Genomic DNA, 22945 nt, shown 5'->3' with positions numbered 1-22945 from the left:
CCTCCACTTTCAATGTTAGTTTAAAAAGAAATTTTTTCAAGTGGTTAGGGTATTTTTTTCCAAGGGCGATTTCTCTTGGGAGAGTGGAGGTACACTAGGGTGGGTCCATTTCCCCCTTTTTTTTTAGATTTTACTGTAATCATAAGTTGCGGAAGTCATATATATGTATGATAAGCCCCATTCAAGTTTCAAAAGTGACTTAGCCCTTATGGCTGCCGGCGCGCGGGGGTATAAAAAGTGCCCACCCCCTTATAAAACCAAAAATTTTAATTGCTTCAAACACAGGCATGTTGCATATCAAAATGACCGCATTGAAATGCTGATTACGAATCTGAAAACTGTTTTGAAAAATATTTCTTCTAGTTCGAATTAGATCTCATTTAGTACCTAAAAACAGCTGATTTAGTCAATAAAGTTCATTTTGGTAAGTTATTTGAAAATCATTTCAGACTGAATCAATATTTTTCAAAACGGTTTTCAGATCTGTAATCAGCATTTCAATGCGGTCATTTTGATATGCAACATGCCTGTGTTTGAAGGAATTTAAATTTTTGGTTTTATAAGGGGGAGGGGCACATTTTACACCCTCCGCGCGCCCATTGCATTGTTTCACAGGGTTTTATATTGGCCCAGTAACCCTTGCCAATGTCTACTTATGTGAAGTTCAAAATCGACCCACCCTAAGGTACACTCCCAGTAAATATTTTTGATCCTTTTTTGGCCCCTAAAAAGCTTCATTGCAAAGGAAAAAGAAATCGGTTCAGCGGTTAGAGAGTTTTTACGTTGCACACATACAGACAGACAATCTGTTACTTTTATTCAACGGCTTTTGTCTTGAACGAAAATCTTTTCTACATAATACATAATCGTACTTGATAAAATTAATATTTTTCCAATTACCCTAGGAACTGATTGATGCAGGAGTTGATACCATGGCTAAATGTTTTCGTTTTGGAGTGGAAAAATATTCTCATAACAGGTGAATTTCTTGACAGGGATTGGTAATCTCAAAATAAAATGTGTCAATATCCTTGGAGGATGGGGACATTGATCTGTAAATTATGCTGGTACCCAAAGTTTTATTAACACGTTCTCTTCTTGGTTTAAATACTAACCATGGTTACTTATGATTCTTAGTCCAAGTACTCACAGGGGTGCATATTCTACATGGGATCCCCGGCTCAGGGAGGGAGGGGGGAATAAGTGGTTGGAGGGGGGAATAAGTGGTTGGAGGGGAAAAAAATGTAAAACTTAAGAAAACTGAAAACATTTTTTCCATTCCCCCCCCCCCCCCTCCTTGGTGGAAAAAAACAAAAAAAAATGTGTGGTAGGAGATATAAAATAAATAAAATATAGAGTTCTTTAAATATTTTACCATTTTCTCCCCTACTTGATGAGAAAAAACTAGGGGGGGGGGGGGGGGGGGAAATAAAAAAAATTGTAGCCGGGGAAAAAAAATCTTGTGCAGAATATACACCCCTAAGTATTCATTAAATTGTCCTTTGTCTAACAATCATTGTAATATATAAATAAAATCTTTGTAGGTAATATTTTACGTTTTTATATAATACCTTTTAGAAAAATAGTAAATAATTTGTTTTTAAACGGACAATAAATGGTTATTGGAATGCATTGCGTAACAAATACCATAGTAGTTTTTTTTACTACCGTCATCAAATCTTATGCATTTTCTAAATGGTTAGAAAATTAATCTTATCTAATAGATTAGGATATGTTAGGGATCTTAAGGGATAAGATAATGGACAAGTATTGATGATAGACAAAGTAACCGCCTGTTGTAGAAAATTAAATTAAAGTAAACAGTTGGACAATGCTAGGTAGTTTGAACCAACTAATCAAGATTTTAAGCTAGATTTAGAAAACATGTTCACAAAACTTTGGGTACCAGTATAATTTACAGTCAAATGTCCATTCCCTACTTACTATACATACCTATTAATTTTAATTTATTAGCTTTAAGTTATTTTTTGTGTTTACAGATTTCCTTTTGAAATAGATCAAAACTCAATATTTCTCTTTCATCTTGACTAATAAAATATTTTCTATGTGGACAATGTAGTAAAAAATATGCAAGATTTTAGCAAAAAAAAATCTTGCATATTTTTCGAAGCCATAGGTACTGAAATGTATACATACCTACAAAGCAACGAAAATAAGTATAAAATTGGATTAAACTGACATGCTAACGTATTTTGTTTTATTTTCAGATGCTTGGGAACTCGTCAACTGTTATCCGAAGAGGATGAATGCCAACCCAACGGAAAAATTTTCAAGGTAAACTTATTTTTCTGTTGTTTTGTGTTACAACCAGGGAGCGAGGGCTCACAACTTTAGGGGCTTTCAATGAATTTTGATAGTTTCATTAAGTTGAGTGTCAATACGTTTCAACCATTAATTGTAATCTAAATAAGGAGTAATTTTATGTTTCATCATTGGGGATGATGTACATCAATTTACGGCCATTGTCTTATTCCTTTAGATCCCTGGTTACAACTCGTATGAATCTCTGGCAATAGAGGAGTTTTTTTTAGAAATAATGTTGGCTTTTTATTTCTTTCTAATGTTCATTTTTATAGTGCTTTTTAATTACTTAGAGCTTTATGAAATTAAAATTTGTATAGAAAAATGGTAATTTTTGGCAGATTTAAGAAAAATAGCAAAGAACAAGACATACGATACCTATAATCATTAAAACTTAAAAAAACAGGCATGTGATTATTGTCCTGATTATAGACTAGCTATGCTAATAATTATAAGTATGGTACGATAAAATACATGTGATATTTTGTTTAGATATCTGACCAAGTAAACTAACATGTATTATATTCATTAAAAAAATGTTTGAATTTTGAGTTTTATTCATTAGTGCGTAGTCGTCCTTTTGAAATGGCATATTTTACAATTTGTTTATTAATAACATTCTATTGATAAAGTAATTTTAAAAAAAACCTTGCAAATACGTTTTATGTTTAAGTTGATACCTTTTATATATTGAAAAAGTTCATTTTTATCGTCAAATGTACTCTTAGGTGCAATTGTTTGTAATTCGTTCATGGCAAATATTTAGTGTTAACGCAATTAAAACAAAAGAAGAATAATAGTCCATTTGTAAAAGTAACAGGATGTCTGTTTGTGTAGCGAAGCACCTCGCCAACCGCTGAAACGTTTTCACTTTGCATTAAAACTTGTAATAGGCCCATGGAAAGTATATAAATTTTTTGTGAGGGTACCTCCACCCTTCCAATTGCTTCTAGAAAAAAGGTTTTTTTTTTTTAAATTGAAATTTAGGCAATTATAAGAAAAGCAAATATTACCTAACATGTACTAGCTTACTAAAGTAAAATGACAAATATTTATTTTTGTTTAGAAATGGAAGCTGGGTGACTACACATGGCATTCTTATGTTGATGTTGATGTTCTCTCCACTCAACTAGGTAAGCAAATTGTTATAGTAGTATTGAAAACATTCAGTGTTTATATAAAAATTGGAAAAAACGACGGTTTCCCTCATATATAAAAAGGACCAAGAACTTTTTAAAAAGCCCCTTAGAAGGTAAGAGTCTCCCCAAAGGCTAAAATAGTATTTTTTCAAATCCAGAAAATAAGAAAGTGGGGTTTAAAGGTTCAAAAATAGGTTTGAGTAAAAGCACAATGTTTCAAAAAACATTTAAATGGATATTAGAAATATAGAAAATTATTTGTTCTAAAATTCTGGGAGGTGGAATGGGTTGTGTATTATGATTTAACCTCTATTATTCTCATATGATTTTAACTTGCGGTTACGCCAATAGGGGCCTCTAGGGTCACCTGAGGAAAGGGGGTAGGAAGTTCGGTTCACCGGTTATCGAGGCAGACAACATCGTATTACAAAAAAGAAATGTTTAGGAAAAGGCTTACGGGAACTTGGACAGAACTATCTGCAGAATATTTGCATCTTTGCTGATACCAAAGCTGAATGGATGATTGCTGCACAGGTAAAAAAATTTGTAAAGTTTCTATCATAATCCCCTTCCCAAACCCCCCTTCCTCTTTTTGAAATGAAATGGTAAACAAGGTGTTTGGGTAGTTGTTGGTATGTTTTAACTTTGGTTAGGTTAGATTATGTGGTCATAAGGTAGCCCTACAGGGTTAGAATCCAGCAGGAGACCTACAGAAAAAAATACCTCCCCCCCTTAATTACAATTTCTTTATTTTGAGAGTGTGGGGGTTCTGTGCTCGGTAGGTACTTTGAAGGAAAGCACTTAAACGTTTACTATGCCGTTTTTGATTCAGACGAAAATTGTGCTGTTTGAGATATTAAAAGTTAGGTACCATTTTAAACTATTATTTTTTGTTTAAATGCATTTTGTGGAACTACCATTATTAAACATTATGCTAAAAGATACACAAATTATTTTGTTGTTTGATATTTAATAAAATATTTAACAGAGTTTTTTAATCCTTATTGTTTTTACTGCAAAAGTTAATTACAAAGCATCTTAACAAGTTCTATATCTTACTTGAAAAATTTTGTGGGATAAAAAATAATGTATACCTATAACACGGAAAATTTCGCTAATGACGAGTTAAATATTAACAAGGCAAAAAATCTTTTAACCTTTTCTTTGTGACGCATTTTTGACGCTAGAAAAAGCAGAACAAAATTGTGGCCTTCAAAGTTTTGTTTTCTGTGTGCATTGATTTGAAGCGACATTTTATTTTCCCCTTTGCTTGACTTTCAAATCAGGGAGGGAGGGGACATAGGGCTGTTTATTACACTAGTCCACAAAGTTTTATAATAATGTTTTCTTATTATTTGGACTAACAACTTTTGAGACTTCTATTGAATTTTGATTGGTTGGTTCATAAAGTTGTGTGTCCAAACGTCTCAACCACTAATTTTAATCTAAAGAACGGATAATTTTATCTATCGTGATTGGAAAAGTGCCTGATTTTATCGGCCATTGTCTTATCCATTTAAATCCCTGCTTTTAAATATTTTGTTATTGATTTTTTACTTGATTTATTATTGACGTCAAAATCTTAAAATAATTTTTGATAACTTTACAGATGTAAAAAAGTTCATAGTAATAAAATGCAGTTTTTTTAACGATAAGCTGTACTTTGATAGGTTATCATAAATGTATTAATTTTAGTTCCATAGACAAATTATCTTATTTTTATATCCTTTATAGTATATTCTGAAGTAACAGAATGTCTGTATGTATAAATGTCACCTACGATTTCATAAACTTCTGGACAGATCATTGCATAATTTTCAGGAAAGTTTACCATTTGTCAATAGATTTTGGAAGTTTGGAAATAAGCTTTAGTACAAAAATTGCAAATGTAGTTAGTTGCCTTAAAAAGTACAATGTTAAACCGCGAAGTAAAAGCGGTGGGTAACTTTTTAAAAACATATCTGTATATCAAATCCTTGGAGTAAATACGGAAAAAAACATAAAGCTGTAAAACAAAGCATGCCACTAAATGTGAAGCTATGAACTAAACATATTTATTCAATTGACGACAATTCAAAGTTTGTGTGTTTATTTGCAAATATTAATCACCAAGTGTTTAAAAAATGACCACTATAGGAATGTTACACTTTGACCCCAGCACTAGGCTGAACTTTCATCTTTTAAATACAAATATTATCTTTCAAGTAGCTTGGCGACTCTAGCGTTTAATGTTGTATTTGTATACTTGTCATTTTGACATGCTGTAAAAATTACTTGAAAATATTTAGTGGTAGAGTGATAGTACAATTGTAAATAGAATAACCATTTTTCCAAAATTCACAGTTTTGTACTTTTTCATTGATAGAAGGGCAAATGTATTTTTAAAAGCTTTAAGAATTGTATTTTTATCAGGGAGGAAAGGGGACATTGGACTGTAAATTATACTGATACCAAAAGTTTTGTAACATTCTCTCTCATTCATTAGTTAATAAACTTTGTAAACTTAATCGGGTTTTACAAAATGGCAGTTGAGTAACCAAACTTATCCATCAATTATTTGAATTTACAAAAGAGGTAATTTTTTGTAACCTATTAGGGATTGCACATAAAGGGAAAAGTAGGTTGCGGGACTTAGAAACAGTATTGTAGAATGATAATATTCACTAAATATGTGTATTCCTTAATGAAAAGAACTAGGTATAGACAAAGAAGAATTTTCTTATGTTAAAAAAAAATGTTAAAAAATCAAAATAATCATCGAATGCTTCGTTAATGTCAAACTGACAATAATGACAAAATTGACAATTATCAAAAAAATTATTGGAAAGAGTTTCAAAAATTACAAATAATGCCAATTATTTCAAAGATATCCATTTTTAAAAAACATTATTTAATTGTTCATGGTAATTCTTTGTATTATATGTTAAAAATTAATTTTGTCAGCTTGACATTAGCAAAGCCTTCGGTGAATTTTTCAGGTTTTAATAACAATTTTCAGGTATCGTTAACTTAAAAAAAAATATTTTGGTCTAGTTATTTTCAATAAGGAATACACATATTTAGTAAATATTATCATTCTACTACTGTTTTTAAGCCTTAAAACACACATCTTTACGGATTTTACCCGCAACCTACTTTTCCCTTTATCATTCATTGTCTTATCCTTTAATTTAGTTGGGTGCAATTTCAATTTATATATTTTACCTTGCTTTATTACTTTGCATGATATGTACATAGTTATTCTTGTAAAAGTAAATAAAAGTTTTTTATTGCATTTAGTAAATAATTTTCTTATGCAATATGATTTGCTTATCTTTGTCCTTATATATATTTAATAATTTGAATAAGCTATTTTAAAACTAGCAAAGTATAAGTCAACTAATCTAATAAGTTTGGCTTGGCAGCTATGTATTTTATGGGGGCACGGCACACACAGAATTTAGGAAGGAGTATGACTTAGGGCTTTTTATTACACTGGTCCTCACAAATAACGTTTTCTTATTCATGTTTTAACAACTTTGCGGACTTTTATTGAATTTTGATTGTGGGGGGTTCATTAAGTTGAGTGTCTAAACTTTTCAACCACAAATTGTTATTTACGGCAGAGGTAATTTGGGATGTAAACCAATTCATCAGCGACTGTCGTATCCCTTTTAGAAAATTAGATTATTAGAAGAAATTTTAGACCAATCAGGCGGAAGTGAGTAGTTGGTTACTAATATCACTACTAGTTCCAGGGTAATCCTTCCCCATGCAATTGCATTACAAGTGTACCATCCTCATGTAGAATAAGGGTTGTTTGGGTTCATATTGTTGGTTTTCTCAATTCGGCTACAGCTAAAAAAAAATGTATGCAAGAGCACTTGGATTTTGATGTCTCCTAATGTATCACATTTTAAAATGTATGCAAGTCTGTCTAATGAGCTTCGTGGTTATGGATTTTGTCATCCTTGTTTAAAAACTGTTAAATGTCTCTTTCTAGCAAATCAAATACCATTTGTTAGACACCCTGAATATAAATCTATTAATTTAGGCCTGTTTCAAACAAACCTTCCCGCTTGTCACCCTGTACACCAATCTTGGACAAGAAGCCATCATCCATGGAATTAATCAAACTGAGGTACTTATATTTTACAATCCTGTCATAAATCTTCACTTTCCTCTGCTTTGTAAAGAGATAAATGCAAAAACGTTCAAAATAAAAGACTGTTTCTATTGTTTTCAATTTCATTTATTTGAGAAGTGCTTTAGAGGATTTTTTTCTGAAAAAATCATTGAATTTTGGTGTTTAGTTTTTTTAAGTTCATATAAATGTAAAAAAACGATTATATTATGGTTTTGAAACCGATTAATATCCACTGGATTAGATAAAGTTCTCATACATACTGAAAAATCATGTATTACAGACAAATTTCCAAGAATATTAAAATAAAAACCATAAAATTAAAATTAGTTTAGTTGACCCCTTGGTTTTAATCTAATAATTTTTGGTTTAATCAAATTAAATCAGCGGAAAGCTGTCTATAATACGATGCGATAAATATATGTTCCAATATATTACCCTAAGTAAAAATTACTATTTTCAGTTAGAATGTTAACCTTTAATATAAGTCATGATTATATTTAGGTTGAAATTCTGATCACTACTGTAGATCTGTTACCAAAATTCAAAGAAATATTACACAGGTTTGCCTTTCTATATTTCTACTCTGTAAATTACAATGGCTGTACGTTCTTCAGTTGTTAAAGCTTTGGGAGATATGTGAGCTACTCTGGTATTTAAGATGTAAAGTGAATTTCTTGTAAAGATTTCTTTTATAATTGATATTTGTATTATCTCTCGAAGATTCTACTAGATTCTTCTCAACCCTCTTTGTCCAGCTTTTCTTGATTTATAAAAAAAATCGAACCATGGATCTTGGTTATTTTAAGTTAGGTTAGGTAAGTGTTAATGTTAATGATATAGGCCCCGCAATGTTAGAGCCCCCCGTTGTGGCTAAAAATAGGAGAAAAGCTACTGTGAAAATACGATGAAATCCGCTACTTCATTTTCTTGCCAAGATCCTAAAATTCTTAACTTTATAATTGATAAAAAATCACTTGTAAATTCTTAAAAAACTAAACTTGTTATTTTATTTTAGAACTCCCCTAGTCAAGTGTCTAGTCATTATTGAAGATCAACTCCATGATTTTTCAACAGAAGGTAATTGTACAGTTTTGTAAGTTACTTTTTCCCTATGCATAACCACTGCTGGGGCTTTAAGTTTTTACCCGTTGGGGCCTGTACGTGCACATGTGCTGATTTAACTATGCCGTCCTCTTTTTACCCAAATAACCTAATCTGCGCTCGAATAATCACTTTGAGGGAAACTGCTGCTTAGAAAAATCAGACACATTTTTATTTTCAGGTTTCAAAGAAGGAGTTCGCATTGTCGCATTTAAAGAAGTCATCGAGATGGGCAAATGCTCCGCCCACACGGCGGTCAACCCACGCCCTCAAGACCCCGCCATCATCATGTACACCAGCGGGTCCACGGGGGTGCCGAAGGGTGTGGTGCTGCCCCACTCCGCCCTGGTGGCCACGGTCAGGGCCTTCCACTTTGTTGTGGACCCCACCAAGCCTGGAGATATTTATCTAGGTAAGTTTTTGTTCTGGCGTTGCTACAAAAGACCTACTCTACAAAAGACCTACCCCTACAAAAGACCTACTCATCGGTTCTACAAAAGACCAACGCCTACAAAAGACCAACGCCTACAAAAGACCTACTCTACAAAAGACCAACGCCTACAAAAGACCTACTCTACAAAAAATCGTAATGCTAGAAGGTCATGGCCGCAGAGCTCGGCCCCCTGGCCTGCCTAGCCGCGGGCGCTCGGCCCCCTTGCCTATAACCTAACCTAACCTAACTTACATGTAATAATGTATAAATGGTTATCGTACATTAACTTAATTATATTTTAGAATTTCGTTGATTTACAAAAAGTGGTTGGTAGATTTTTTTCAAATTTTAATATTTTTTTTACAATATTTAGGTAAGGTTAGGTTAGGTTATAAGCAAGGGGGCCGAGCGCCCGCGGCTAGGCAGGCCAGGGGGCCGAGCACTGCGGCCATGTATTGATTATGTATTACTTTATTAATAAACTAGCGGCTTCGCCCCTAGCCTCTAGGGGCTTTGCCCCAAGAGATGACAACAAAAAAATTCAAAAAAAAAAATTAGAAGAACTAAAGAAATCTTCTACAAAAGAAATTTTCTACAAAAGAAATCTTCTACAAAAGAATTCTTCTACAAAAGAATATTTCTACAAAAGAATATTTCTACAAAAGAATTCCTCTACCAAAAAAAAAAAAAAAAAAAAAAAAAAATGGGAGGTATTTTTTTTTGTTTTTAGGGGGGTTGGGGGTGTCCCACCCCCGAAGAAAATAGCTTAAAACCACCACAGGACCAATAGGTATATACCCTGAAGAGTAGAATCCAATCGGTTCAGCGGTTACCGAGATCTTAAGGGACAGACAGACGGACAGACGGACAGACATCAAGCTACTTTGTATTATAGATTTGATGTTTATATAACAATATATATTCGTAGGTCTTTTGTAGAGTAGGTCTTATGTAGGGGTAGGTATTTTGTAGAGTAGATCTTATGTAGGGGTAGGTCTTTTGTAGAGTAGACCTTTTGTAGAGGTAGGTCTTTTGTAGAGTAGGTCTTTTGTAGCAACGCCTTTGTTCTAGTTGATTGGCATGAAATGTAACGCGTCTTTCAGTTAGTTGCTATGTAACTGAAAACTTCAAAATTAAAAATATTATAGCTATAATATTGACAGTAAGTTTATGGGAATTCTTTTGCCCCAAAACAGGCACAACTATTATCATACACAGTCTAAAATTTCAGGATATTTTAAAATTAAATCTCATATTTAGTTTTCTAACGGATGGATGTTATTTAGATATAAAATATTCATTTTTTCTCATGACTTAAAAGGATATCCTAATCAGAAAATTCTATATTCAATAAGGATTTCATACGTAAAGTTTCAAACCAGTAAGTTTTTTCTATCATGGCTGAAAATGTAAAGACCTATTTTTAACTTTCGTACAGATGTACTGACATTTAACATTAATTTAATCTTGAATATTGGAAAAGCTAAGAGTTAAAAAAATAACAATGTCAGAGATATTCCTGAAATATGAAACTGAATTGTCCTACAGTTGCTTTGTTTTTGGTTAATATTTTAATAATGGATATAGTATACGTGGATATTGTGAGAAATTCTCGCATACCCTGGTTAAACCAGCTGGCTAATATAACGATACCTCCCAACCCACCCACCTTATAACTTTACCCCATCTCCTGACTAAGGAGGAACGGATTGACCAACATTTGAGGACTAAATTAGCTACTTTAAATGACCATAAAAATTATCCTGTCACGTGACATTATCATTATCCTTACAACTATATATAATATATATCCCTTATTTTAATAAATATTTTATTTGTTGAGGCAATAATTTAACAAGTCTTCATGATTTGAATCAAATTGTAAACAATTAAACTTTGGTAATTTGATTTAAATAAATCAAGTAGGTATTAAGAATACTAAAGTCCCCAAAGTTTTATAATAACGTTTTCTTAATCGTTGTGTTTACAACTTTGGGGCCTTTCGTTGAATTACTTATGTTGAGCCTCCAAACGTTTCAATCACTAATTGTAATAAACAAAAGGTGTAATTTTTTGTTTGATCATTGGGAATTAAGATCAATTTATCAGCCATTGTCCCTTTAATTTCCTGTTATTATATACAGAAACAGTGTCATGCACAGGGTTTTGCCCGGGAGTTGCAAATCTTTAGGGGATGAGGAATAAGGAAATACAAGCCTATTAAATTTTTGCAATAAGGGAATGGGATTGAAAACCCCTTTTTACACCCCTCTTATACATTGAAACTGGAATTGTTAATAATAAAATACCTATTCTGTGAAAATTAGACATGCCTCTACCCACCCTTGCAAATAGGTCTAATAATTGTCTAAAGAGTTTTTTTCTAAAATATTATTATATTTTTCAGGATACCTTCCCCTGGCCCATATCCTGGAGCTGCTATCAGAAAATACAATGATGGTCCAAGGTGTTCCCATTGGCTACTCTTCACCAAATACTCTCACAGATAAATCTACAAAAATAATGAAGGGTAAGTCTCATTGTTGTTGGTTACCTTCGTGTTATGTCCCGTTGACAAACTAAGTGTTTTATAGAGTAGAATCTCAGTTCTCAGGTGAATCTTACCTAAATATTCAAACTTAACCATGTATGGACATATTATTTAATTTTTTATATATTATCATGCCAAATATTCCAAAAAGAATTAGTCATAGCTTAAAGCCCAAATTTAAAGACCTTGCCCGCTTCTCCATTTTCTTCTTATGCACCCCTACACTCCTTTCTTACCTTCTCTGTGCGAAAAAAAATGCATCTTATGCTTCAATACTTCGTATATATCATGTTCTCATTTGCATAACATGTCTTTTATTTAAAAACTGATTAATGATTTGTTAAAATTAAACAATGAAAAACTACGTATTGTACTTAAAAAATGAAAGTAACATGTTAAAAAAAACTGTTGAACACCCTATGTAAAATTGAAAATATTAAAATGATATATGAAAATATTTTCAGGAAGTCAAGGAGATTGCAGTATTCTACGGCCAACTCTTATGTGTGCTGTACCTCTCATTCTTGACAGGAATATTATCTTTACAAACAATACATCTATAACTTTGGATAGGCTGTCAGACACAATAATCCGTCCAACTTTAAAACTAACAAGCGGCTACGCCAATAGAGGGAATCGATTTTCAATTTTAGTTTTAGAACGGAAAATAAAGGAAATGTTTGTTTTTATGGGAAGGAAGTAATTTATTCTAGGTGTAATTTCTCTTGGGAGTGTGGAGATTCCCTTCCCCATTTGTTATAAACCCTCCATGGACCCACAAGAAGCTTCGCTTTAAAGGAAAACCATATCGATTCATGCCAAAAAGCGTAATACTTTATATAATAGGATTTCTAGCAGACGAACATATTTTTTTAGGTTTTGTAACTTATGATTCATTCAAATAATACAAGCAATCAATCAATCAAAAATAATACAAGCGACAAAATTTATTTTCCAAAATGTGTAAACGTTCCAACCAATAATATGGCAGGATTGTCCCTACAATGTGTTCTTTTTGGTTCAATTAACAGATAATGAATCTAGTTCAATAAACTTGTTTTCAAATAAAATAAAGATAATAACACCTGTACAGAATCTACAAGGGTATCCAAGAGAATGTGAACAAGAAGGGACCTTTCTTCAAGGATTTATTTGCATTCTGTCACAAGTATAAACTGTATTGGTTGAGGCGGGGCTTTTACACACCTATTCTTGACTTCCTTATCTTCAGGAATTGTAAATCAATAATTATTTTATTAATCTTTAACATTCTAATTAATAAAGAAAGGGCAGGCGTGACATATTTTGAAACCAAAACTAAAGTCACTGAAATTTGGCATGGCAGCTGAAACCTCCGTTTTCTGTCCAAATTTTTTTATTGCTTTTTCTCGCCAAATTAGACAATTTTGAATCATCTGCGGCAAACTTATTTTTCTTTTTGCATAAAAATGTCCCTTGAAATATTAATTTTAAGTGCCAAGTTAAAATATAAGTTCACACCCAACCTCCCCTTTTATGAGGCAATTTATTGTTACTAAAGATTACTTTCTCTTAAAATGCCTAGCGAGCAAAGAAACCCCTTAATCTATAAAGAATATTAGTGAAGCCCGTAGTGACTTACATAAAAGGAAACTTATTACCTAAATCATGTCAACGACTTAAAATTTTGATTTATAATTTCAACTACAGAAACGTGAAAAAGTTGGTTGGAGGTCGTATTCGAGTGATGCTTTCCGGGGGAGCCCCCCTGTCCTCAGAAACTCATGACTACATCAGAGTCTGTCTTTCAGTACCATTGGTTCAGGTAAACTAGATTTGTAAAGTGTTATCCCGTCCGCTAGTTGTTTGGTTGCTGGTTATAGCATTTACTTAAACCGCGTCATAATCCAGGTTTTTTTTTCTGCGTACATTCATTTGAAGCGACATTTTATTTTCCCCTTTGCTTGACTTTCAAATCAGGAAGGAATGGATAATGGACTGTTTATTACACTAGACCCAAAGTTTATAATAACGTTTTCTTATTCGTTGGTTTAACAACTTTGGGGACTTTTATTGAATTTTGATAAGTTTCAAACGTTTCAACTACTAATTTAAATTAACAAAAGGGGTAATTTTGTTTATAATCAATGGGGATGTATTGTACATCAATTTATCGGCCAATTTCTTATAACTTTACATCCATGCATTAAAATAGTTCATTAATTGGTCAAGTACGGAAAGGCAATAATGAGAACAGGAAGAATTTCTCAATCTCTTTCTTAAACTTTCAGTGACAGGACTTCTAGATAAATTTTATGAAATAAAATGGTTGACTTATCTATTTAGGATAATTGGTAACGTGTTTAAACAAAAAATCAGGTTTGAAATCAATATCTGCAGAAAAAAATTATTTTTTTTTATTAGGGTTATGGTCTTACAGAAAGCTGTGCCTGCGCTTGCATAATGGATGATGACCAAATTTCTACAGGTACATAGAAATTATGAGGACCATAGTAAGATAGATAATTGGAAAACAAGAAACATAGATAGATAGAACACTTAAGGCCAAGATGGGCTGTTTTTTTTATAATAGATGACATTCTTTTGACTTGGAGGTAGGAGGAAAATGGTTAAATTGATCTACAGTCCTTATCATTAAAATCTACTAATATTAAACAAATGCACTGCACACACACGAATTGGTTGAAGATTAATTTTCGTCCCATGTCCAAATACTGAATCTCTGCAACTACTATAGGAAGTTAATTTGGACTGGAACCTTGGTTTTCTCCTGTTCTTATTGTTTAAAAAGAAAACTTCCTTTACTTGCAAACATTCCTTTAAATAAAAAGATGAAAGCTCATGTCTGTTAACTGAATGTCCATTACTATAATATTAATCAGCATTTTGTTCTTTTGTCAATTAAAACTACATGCTGACTTTTTGCATTCCTCATGCATTTTTTGATTTAATTAAATAGTACTCTATGAATAAGTGTCATAATTTATTTGATTGTTGGGACAAACGTGAAGCATCACAGTAAAAACTTTATAATTGTTCACTTTCAACAGTCATTAATCTATCTAAGCCATAACATTAAAATGAGTAAATACTGCTGCTGCATAACGAATTATATATTTTTTAAATCTTCATTATCAATCACATCTGTAATAGAAAACAACATAAATAAATTTTTAAAAGCATTATGAAATAAACAACAACAAAAAATCAAATTGTTTAAATATGTCATAAAAATGAAAAACATAGCTACTGAATAGTATACATCTTTACTTTATAAAAAACAAATGAAAAAGTAGGAGAGGCGGTCAAAATAGCTGGTGTACCAAGAAAGAGAAAGGGAATTATATATTTTTACATTTTATATATATTTTCAGGTGGAGTAGGGCCCCCACTACAGGGTGTCCAGATAAAGTTGGTAAACTGGGAGGAGGGAGGCTACAGGGTGACCGACACCAGACCCCGCGGGGAAATTGTCATTGGTGGTGAAAATGTTGCCGTAGGTAAGATTTTGTTTGGTAGATGATCAGAAAACATATACCTATAGTTATTTATTATGTCTGTCCTTCAGTTTATATGCGGTCTTCAATGTTAAATGTTGACAAAATAGAGGTGAAAGGGGGGGGGCGAAAGTGACACTTTTTGAAACCAAAACTAAAAGTCAAAGGAACTCAACTAAAAAAAGAGTTACAGGTCTGACATTTTGCATGGCAGTTGCTTTATAGGGGTACAATATGGAACTGTGAAGAAACGGCGGCGCAACCGCCGAAAACCGCCGAGAAAAGGCAACAAAAATTACGGCGGGAAACGGCGGTTTTCGGCGGTTGCGCCGCCGTTTCTTCACAGTTCCATATTGTACCCCTATAAAGCAACTGCCATGCAAAATCTCAGACCTGTAACCCTTTTTTTAGTTGAGTTCCTTTGTTGACTCTTAGTTTTGGTTTCAAAAAGTGTCACTTTCGCCCCCCCCCCCCTTTTTTTTGTACAATAAGCTTCATATTAAATTTGTATATTTTACTTTAAACCCTACCTAATACTTTTGACAGGGATCTAAAGGGATAAGACAATGGCCGATAAATTGATGTACATCCCTAATGATACACAAAATTACCTCTTCTGTAGATAACAATAAGTGGTTGAGACGTTTGACACTCAACTAAACTCAATAAAAGTCACCAAGGTTATTAAGCAAACCATGTATAAGAAAAAGTTATCATGAAACTTTGGAGACTAGTGTAATAAACAGCCCATAGTCCTTCTGTTTTCTCACTTTTAAAAGAAATTTATGGTGTAATTGGAAAATAACTATATACAATGTAACTTTTAGAGTATTACAAGATGCCAGAGAAAACACAGGAAGATTTTTACACAGACGATAAGGGTACCAGGTAAGAGTTAAACTATTAAATAAACTATATAGCTAAAGCATTTATTATACCTTAGCATCTAGAGGCTCTGTACTTAAAGTAAGGTAGGGGGCAAAACATAAATTTAGAAAATATAGCTTAAAACCACCCCGGGAGCTGTAAACTAGATTGGTTTAGTGGTTAGTAAGATCTTAATAGATAGTCAAAAAAAATTTAGGTACATCATTAATTATGTAATAAGATTTTATTAGAGAAAATAAAACTTTCTTTCCAGTATGGCTTCCAAATCGATTAATACCTGCTGGATTAGAACCGGTTCTCAGCCATACTGAAAAATTATGTATAGCATCGTCTTACAGACAATTTTTCACAAATATCAAAACAAAAATCATAAAATTATCTATTAAGCTAATCTTAAATAAACTTTCCCAGGTGGTTTTCAACAGGAGATATTGGACAAATTGACGACGATGGAACCATCAGAATTATTGACAGAAAGAAAGATCTTGTCAAGCTACAGTTTGGGGAGTATATCTCACTTGGAAAGGTATTCAATATTGTTTTTTCCCTCAAAGTGACTTGAATAAAGGGATGTAGTTTTTGATATGTTTATTACAAAATATCAGGTTTTAGGTTAGGTAATATTGGGTACTGGGTAGTACAGCTGGCTTAGTCCGCCGCAAGAATAGGCATGCGAAAAAAATGGAAATATTTTCAGAACTCTTCCTTTTCTTATTTTTTCTCCCTCAAACTAATTTTTTTACCCTCCCATTCCCCTCCCCCTTTAGCAGTGGATCCCATGCAGAAAATACACCCCGAGTATGATATAGGAAAACTACATTTAACTAGATCCATCTATCTATCCTTATATTTGATTATATATCTATCTATCCTAGGTTGAATCTGAATTAAAGACATGCCCAATTGTCGAGAACTGTTGTGTATACGGAGACCCGAGTAAAAGCTACGTTGTGGCCCTAATAGTACCTGATCCCACCAGGCTAGAGGCGCTGGCTGAACGATTGGATATTCATGTAAGTTGTCAAGGGAAAACAATGGACAATAAATTAATATACATCCCAAAATGTGGTACCTAAACAAAGTCTATTTTTTTCTTTTTTGGGGGGGCGTGGGAATGTGCCAACCGCCCCTCAAGTATATTTATTTACAATGAGAAGCACATCGCTGACGATGCAGCGGTTAACCGAGATCTTAAGACTTGGACAAATATCGTACTACTTCGTATTATACTAGCGGCTGTTTTTCTTGCATTACGGGGCATCATATTCGCTGGAATTAAGGAGGACTGAAATATAGCCTTAAGCCATCCCAAGACTCAAACATAATGATAAAAATCCTAAAACCATATCTAGGCCTATATGATGAAGCTTCACTTAAATGGATAACTCAATCACTACTTTTTATTATAGAAAAGATATTTTGAAATTCTTTTTAGGGCGAATCAACCGAGTCGCTGTGCAAAAATAAAACTGTTATCGGAGCGGTTCTACGAGAACTGCAGGCACATGGCAAGAAGGTCGGGCTAGAGAAGTGGGAGATGCCCGGGGCAATAACTCTTTGTCAGGTTAGATTATTAATTTTTATATAATACTTGTACAATATACTTCTTTTCTTTACATATAAAGCATTATTTTTTGTTGTTTTAGTGTTTGTAGACATAATTTTTAGTTTTTTGAGGGCTTTTTTTCAAAAAGGCAATCCTTTTGTTTTTACTTCTTCCAATTCAAATTTAAAAAAAAAAATTTTACGGCCCTTGGGACCTCCAAAACAGTAGTCCTAAGGATATTTGTCTGTGTGTTTAAACGTTCTATGGGGGTTTGTATGTAAAAGGACAGAAATATTGTTATCTTTAAAATCATTTCATGAAGGCGTCCTCTTTCTAATTTTTTCTTGTTGAATTTAGCCTAGTTCTAAAGACATATTTTTCCCTAGGATCTGTGGACCCCAGAATCGGGCCTGGTCACAGCAGCATTTAAACTCAAGCGTAAACCAATCCAGGACTATTACTCAAAGGATCTAAAGAGAATGTACGGCGCTAGATGCGCGTAAAAGTTGAGAATTCATCAAAGTCAATCGAGAAAAAATCCACCATTTATATTTGCAAACAAAAATCCACTAAAGTTAGTCGAAAAAATCCACCAATATGAATCTAAAAATCTCCGAAAAGAACCTTATAGTTGCACCCTAGAATAGTAAACACCAATGTGAAAGCTTATTATCAAAAATGTAACAGTCAATAGTTTTATGTTAATTATTGAATATGAAGTTTTTTAGATTATTAAACTCAAACTTGATTAAACTTGCCATAATATTATATGTAATTTTTCTCGTATTCATTCGAATCCTGTGGATAGAAACCGGTTCTCATCCATACGAAAAAACTGTCTAGCATCGTATTATATCCAGCTTGCTACGAATATAAAAATGTACAATCATAAGATTAAAACCAGATTTTTAGCCCCGCGGAAAGCTGTTCATAATACGATGCTAGAAATAACTATTAACCATTTTTACACTTAGTAGCAACTTTTAAAATATTTTAAGACTGCATTCACAAAAATGGCTTTAAAAGAAACACTCAGAAGTAATAAAAATCATTGAAAACAATACAAAAATACACACAGTTCTAGCAGTACTTATTTTTTTTAGAGAAATATTAGTTTATTTAATGCATTCCATTTGAGTAAGAAGAGATTAAAAATTGTCTTTATATTGAAACATTTTTTTTCACCTTGTGGGGAAAAATTTAATATTCTGAAAATTTAGTAGAACATGTCTAATAAAGATTCAGGTAATGAGGTATGGTTCTTCTAATCGTTTTCAAGAGTACCTAGCTTTTCCCACTCTTAATCCTTTAATTTGCCAGCATTGTATTGTATAACATCTGTCATGCCATTGGAGGTTAGTTAATATTAATAAAGGTTAAGATAGCCCCGCAGGGATAGAGCTCCCAGCTACGACTAAGTTATGATTGGTTCACTGGCTAAATATGGGATTAGTCCATTTAATGTATTTTTTATTTCAATTACTGTGCAATTCATTAAGGAATAAAGCCATATTTTTAAAAGGACTTTTTCAGTTATTTCTGTTAATTTAAACACCTTTCTTTAATCTCTAAGTTTTTAAAAATTAGATACCTACCAATATCTATTTCCTTACCTATAAATACGGTTACAGTTATCTAATTTTTTTGTTTGGATTTAGCTATTAAATATGAGTAAAATTAATTAGGTTATTGCAATAAGTAACAAAATTCATAACATTCTACTCGTGAAAAGTCCTTTTAAAATAATTCTCTTTTTATACTAATGTCCAAATCTCTTATATGTCTTTTGATGCTCATAATGTTTAAATTAAAAATCTTAAGCTCTCTCTCTCATAATTTTTATGATTCTAATACAGAAATTTGAATGTATGAAATTAAAATAATCTTTTTTATACAACATATAAAAGTTAAAATACAGTCTGAAATTAAAAATATCGATTAATATTTTGTTTTAAAGCAGCTACGCTTGCAATAATAAATAATGATTCATGTTTTTTTTATGAATATTGTGATTTATGCTTTTACTTGAATGTAATCTAATCCTTTTAGTATCCCATTGTAACCATTTTTCTTTAAAAACCGGTTTTGAGCCGTACATAAAACTTGTGCAATGTATTGTTCACTAAGTCCTTTGGCTACAAGCAGATAATATCTTTTGCCAGCTGCCGCTCGGTTCTCGATTTTTACCCTTCGCGGCCGACAAAAATAAATTTGTTTCAGAGAATAAGCGGCCAAAGGACCATGGAACGAGTGAAGAAACATGACACATTTCCTTTATAGAAAAATATTTTTTAATGCTCTTGCTATAATGGCTGTAATTTTAATGTTAAAAAATTGAAAATATTTTAATTTACACTTTTTATTAAGCATTAAGCAATCACTGCTAGATAGATTTTTATTAAGATTATTTTTAACCTTGTTTTTTATCCTTAATAGATTGTTGTCGATTATAATATCTTGGATATTTTAAATTAAAATGTAAGATTTTTAGGCCTAATACAATTTTGGATAATTTTTTTTATCAATCTTCAAAATGGAAGTTTTTTGTCAGAAGTATATTTCTAGTTTTCTTTGAAGGCATTTTCGTCCTTTTAAATTTTTAGTTAATTATTTTAGTAGGTTTAGCTTGTGTCAATTATATCAGTAACGTGTTTATTGTCTTTTTAGTATACTTTGTTCATAATGACACTTATTTTTATCATTTTAGTTTCATTTTTGAAAAATGTAAAAAAAGGATTTAACCTATTTTGTGCTTATATTACATAGATTTTGCATATTTTGTGAATTAGATTTTTTGTTTTAGTGCTCATAATAAGAATAGAATATCTTTCCATTATCATAATAGTTTTGGGTTAAGATTTTAAAAGATATGTTGTAATAATGATATTTCATTCAATATGTCTTTGAAAATCTTAACTTTATATTACAACTGGACTGACTTACAATATATAATAATTATAATTATGTGACTATTGAAATATTTTATATTAAATTGTGAATCTTTGAATTGTTATGAAAAAGAAAATTTTGTAGATTAAGTCATCAGCAAATGGTACCAAAAATTCAAAAGAATAAAAAGTAGAGCTTGATAGGAATGATTAAGAGAAAGGGGACTTACCACGAAAAAGATATAACAATTTAAAGGGGACTATGCATGAACGAGAGCAAATGGACCTTTTAAGGACCTTCCAGCATTGAATTTTGGTGAAATGCCCAGGTTCACTGCTAGAAAGATGCTTAAAATCACTTGCTCTCGTTCTGGCATAGTCCCCTTTTAGTTCAAACGAAACTTTGATGCATCTATTTCATAAACAGTCCTCATAAAATCATTTTTGGTGAATTAAAAATACTTTATTATTTGTACATTATATTAGGAATTATTATTCTGTTTTGTCTGCACTGTGCTACACTTATAATATCATTATTAATTTTGTCATAATAGTATCATTCGAATGGTCTCTTTTTTGGACAACTTAATATTATTTTTGAAAAATCAGGGTGTTCAAGGATTGTGAAATGGAAGGTAAATTACTCCCCAAAAGAATCATAAAGCAGCTAATTATTGTTTAGCTTAACATGAATTATTCTTTGAATTTTCCTAAGCCTACGAGTACGAATTATAAGAACATATTTATTCTTGCAAATTAGGGGAAGATTAATTTTACAATCATTGACCCATTCCTTTCCCCCTGATTTAAAAATGCCATATCAATTTTACAGAGTGGCTTCTTGTTGTATTTGACAGTATTATAACTGTATAGTAACAGGCTAGTCCTGTAATGGGAGGAAGGGACATTGAGCTGTTTATTACACTAGTCCCCAAAGTTTTAAATAGCGTTTTCTTATTCTTTTGCGTCTTAACTTTTGGAACTTTTAATGTATGTTGATTGATTGGATCTTTAAGTTGAGTGTCCAAACGTTTGAACCACTAACTATAATCTACAGAAGGCGTAATTTTTTATATCATCATTGGGGATGTACATCAATTTATCGCCCTTTGTCTTACCCCTTTAGATCCCTGGATCTTGTTACTTTGTTCTGTTATACTATTGAATTATACAACCAAGAACCATCTTTTAGACTACACCTTGCTCATTTAATTTTATGTAGATTTTTTTATAATTTGTGATTTTTAATAAGGCTTCAATTATAAAGAATAAATGACAAAGGAACTAAATTGAAATATTTAATATGTTTCAGGGTTATTTCATAATTTTATGGTTAATTTATCTTTGATTAATCCTTGAACCTGGATTCAATTTTTTAAAGAATATGAAATGAAAAAAATGAGTTCCTTAGTCTCTTGAATCTTATAATGAATTTTTACTATCGGTCACTAAATAACATGTATGCATTAATAATAATAGTTAATAGTTGTTAATGAATATTATGGTTAATCAATAGTTTTATTGTCAGAATAGTTTTTTGGTTAATTTTATTACATAAAATAATTGTCATATAAAAAAATAATGGAATATATTAATTTGATTTAAAACATTATTTTTGTCAAATTAAATTTTGGGTGAAAGAAGTGTTAGCAATGAATGGGGGCTTTATTTTTGTAGATATGTCGTAGCTATGTATTAAGGACTTCTAGAAATATCAAAAAGTTAAAGCTTCATTTGAATATTCTTAAAAAACATGTATTACGATAGGTAATTGAACTTATGTTTTGACCCAAAAGGCCTAATTTAACTCAATTTTTTTTTTATTTAGTTACAAAATCAAATTAATAACCCTTTTTTATCCATCTTTTAGAGAAGCACAAAATCAAAAGCCCTTGCTGAGTTTAATTTCTTTTTTATAAGTATTTTATTTTTTCTTTGTATTGGTTTTATGTTTGAACTGTATATTATTGAATCAATAAATACTCATTCCACTATTCAAATGAATTATGTTTTTTAATAGCGAATCTTTCTATTTTTAAGGTAGGTCCGTACGTCCTTCCAAATTGCCTAATTCGGCGAGAAATAAAAAAAACTTTTTGGCGGCGGGAAATGGCTACGAACGGCGAGGGAGGCGGTCCTGCCGCCGTTTTTTATGAAAGATACCAAAACTTGGGGTGATTAATGATTGACTCAACCAAAAAGAGTTTACCCAATTATCTCTAAAACTAAGAGAGTAGCACCCAAAACAATATTGCTGGTATGTCGTTTTATTAGACGCAACAAATTGCCCCCCTCTCCCCTTTTACTTACGATTTTATCAAGACTTATTCATTTATATACAGATTATTCAAGTTCTGACATTCTACAAGTGATAATATTTGTTTGTTCTACCGTTTCATGGCTTCGCTTTTATGGCTGTTGTCATCCTTGTTTTTCTTCAGACATGCATTTTTC

The 22945-nt window shown here is 31.9% G+C and overlaps 1 protein-coding gene across 1 annotated transcript in view; it reads left to right on the top strand.

Annotated features, from left to right (window-relative positions):
• The window catches only part of LOC145326828 (long-chain-fatty-acid--CoA ligase 4-like), a 173506-nt gene extending 151021 nt beyond the window's left edge, over positions 1-22485 (top strand). The window contains exons 5-23 of the mRNA XM_080170256.1: positions 906-979; positions 2229-2295; positions 3389-3455; positions 3907-3995; positions 7495-7581; positions 8089-8147; positions 8603-8664; positions 8870-9100; positions 11529-11651; positions 12137-12199; positions 12762-12903; positions 13362-13476; positions 14076-14139; positions 15047-15172; positions 15997-16057; positions 16469-16583; positions 16933-17070; positions 17493-17621; positions 17990-22485. Of these exons, the coding sequence (XP_080026382.1) occupies positions 906-979; positions 2229-2295; positions 3389-3455; positions 3907-3995; positions 7495-7581; positions 8089-8147; positions 8603-8664; positions 8870-9100; positions 11529-11651; positions 12137-12199; positions 12762-12903; positions 13362-13476; positions 14076-14139; positions 15047-15172; positions 15997-16057; positions 16469-16583; positions 16933-17070; positions 17493-17621; positions 17990-18106 (1929 nt within the window). The 3' untranslated portion in view covers positions 18107-22485. The remainder of the gene's footprint in view (positions 1-905; positions 980-2228; positions 2296-3388; positions 3456-3906; positions 3996-7494; positions 7582-8088; positions 8148-8602; positions 8665-8869; positions 9101-11528; positions 11652-12136; positions 12200-12761; positions 12904-13361; positions 13477-14075; positions 14140-15046; positions 15173-15996; positions 16058-16468; positions 16584-16932; positions 17071-17492; positions 17622-17989) is intronic.
• Positions 22486-22945: the final 460 nt, after the last annotated feature.

The sequence above is a fragment of the Acartia tonsa genome, chromosome 8 (genome assembly GCF_053477335.1).
Source record: "Acartia tonsa isolate MP-2025a chromosome 8, ASM5347733v1, whole genome shotgun sequence".
Taxonomy (NCBI): Eukaryota; Metazoa; Arthropoda; class Copepoda; order Calanoida; family Acartiidae; genus Acartia; species Acartia tonsa.
Note: the sequence above shows the minus strand (reverse complement) of the source record. Positions and strands in the feature narration are given on the sequence as shown.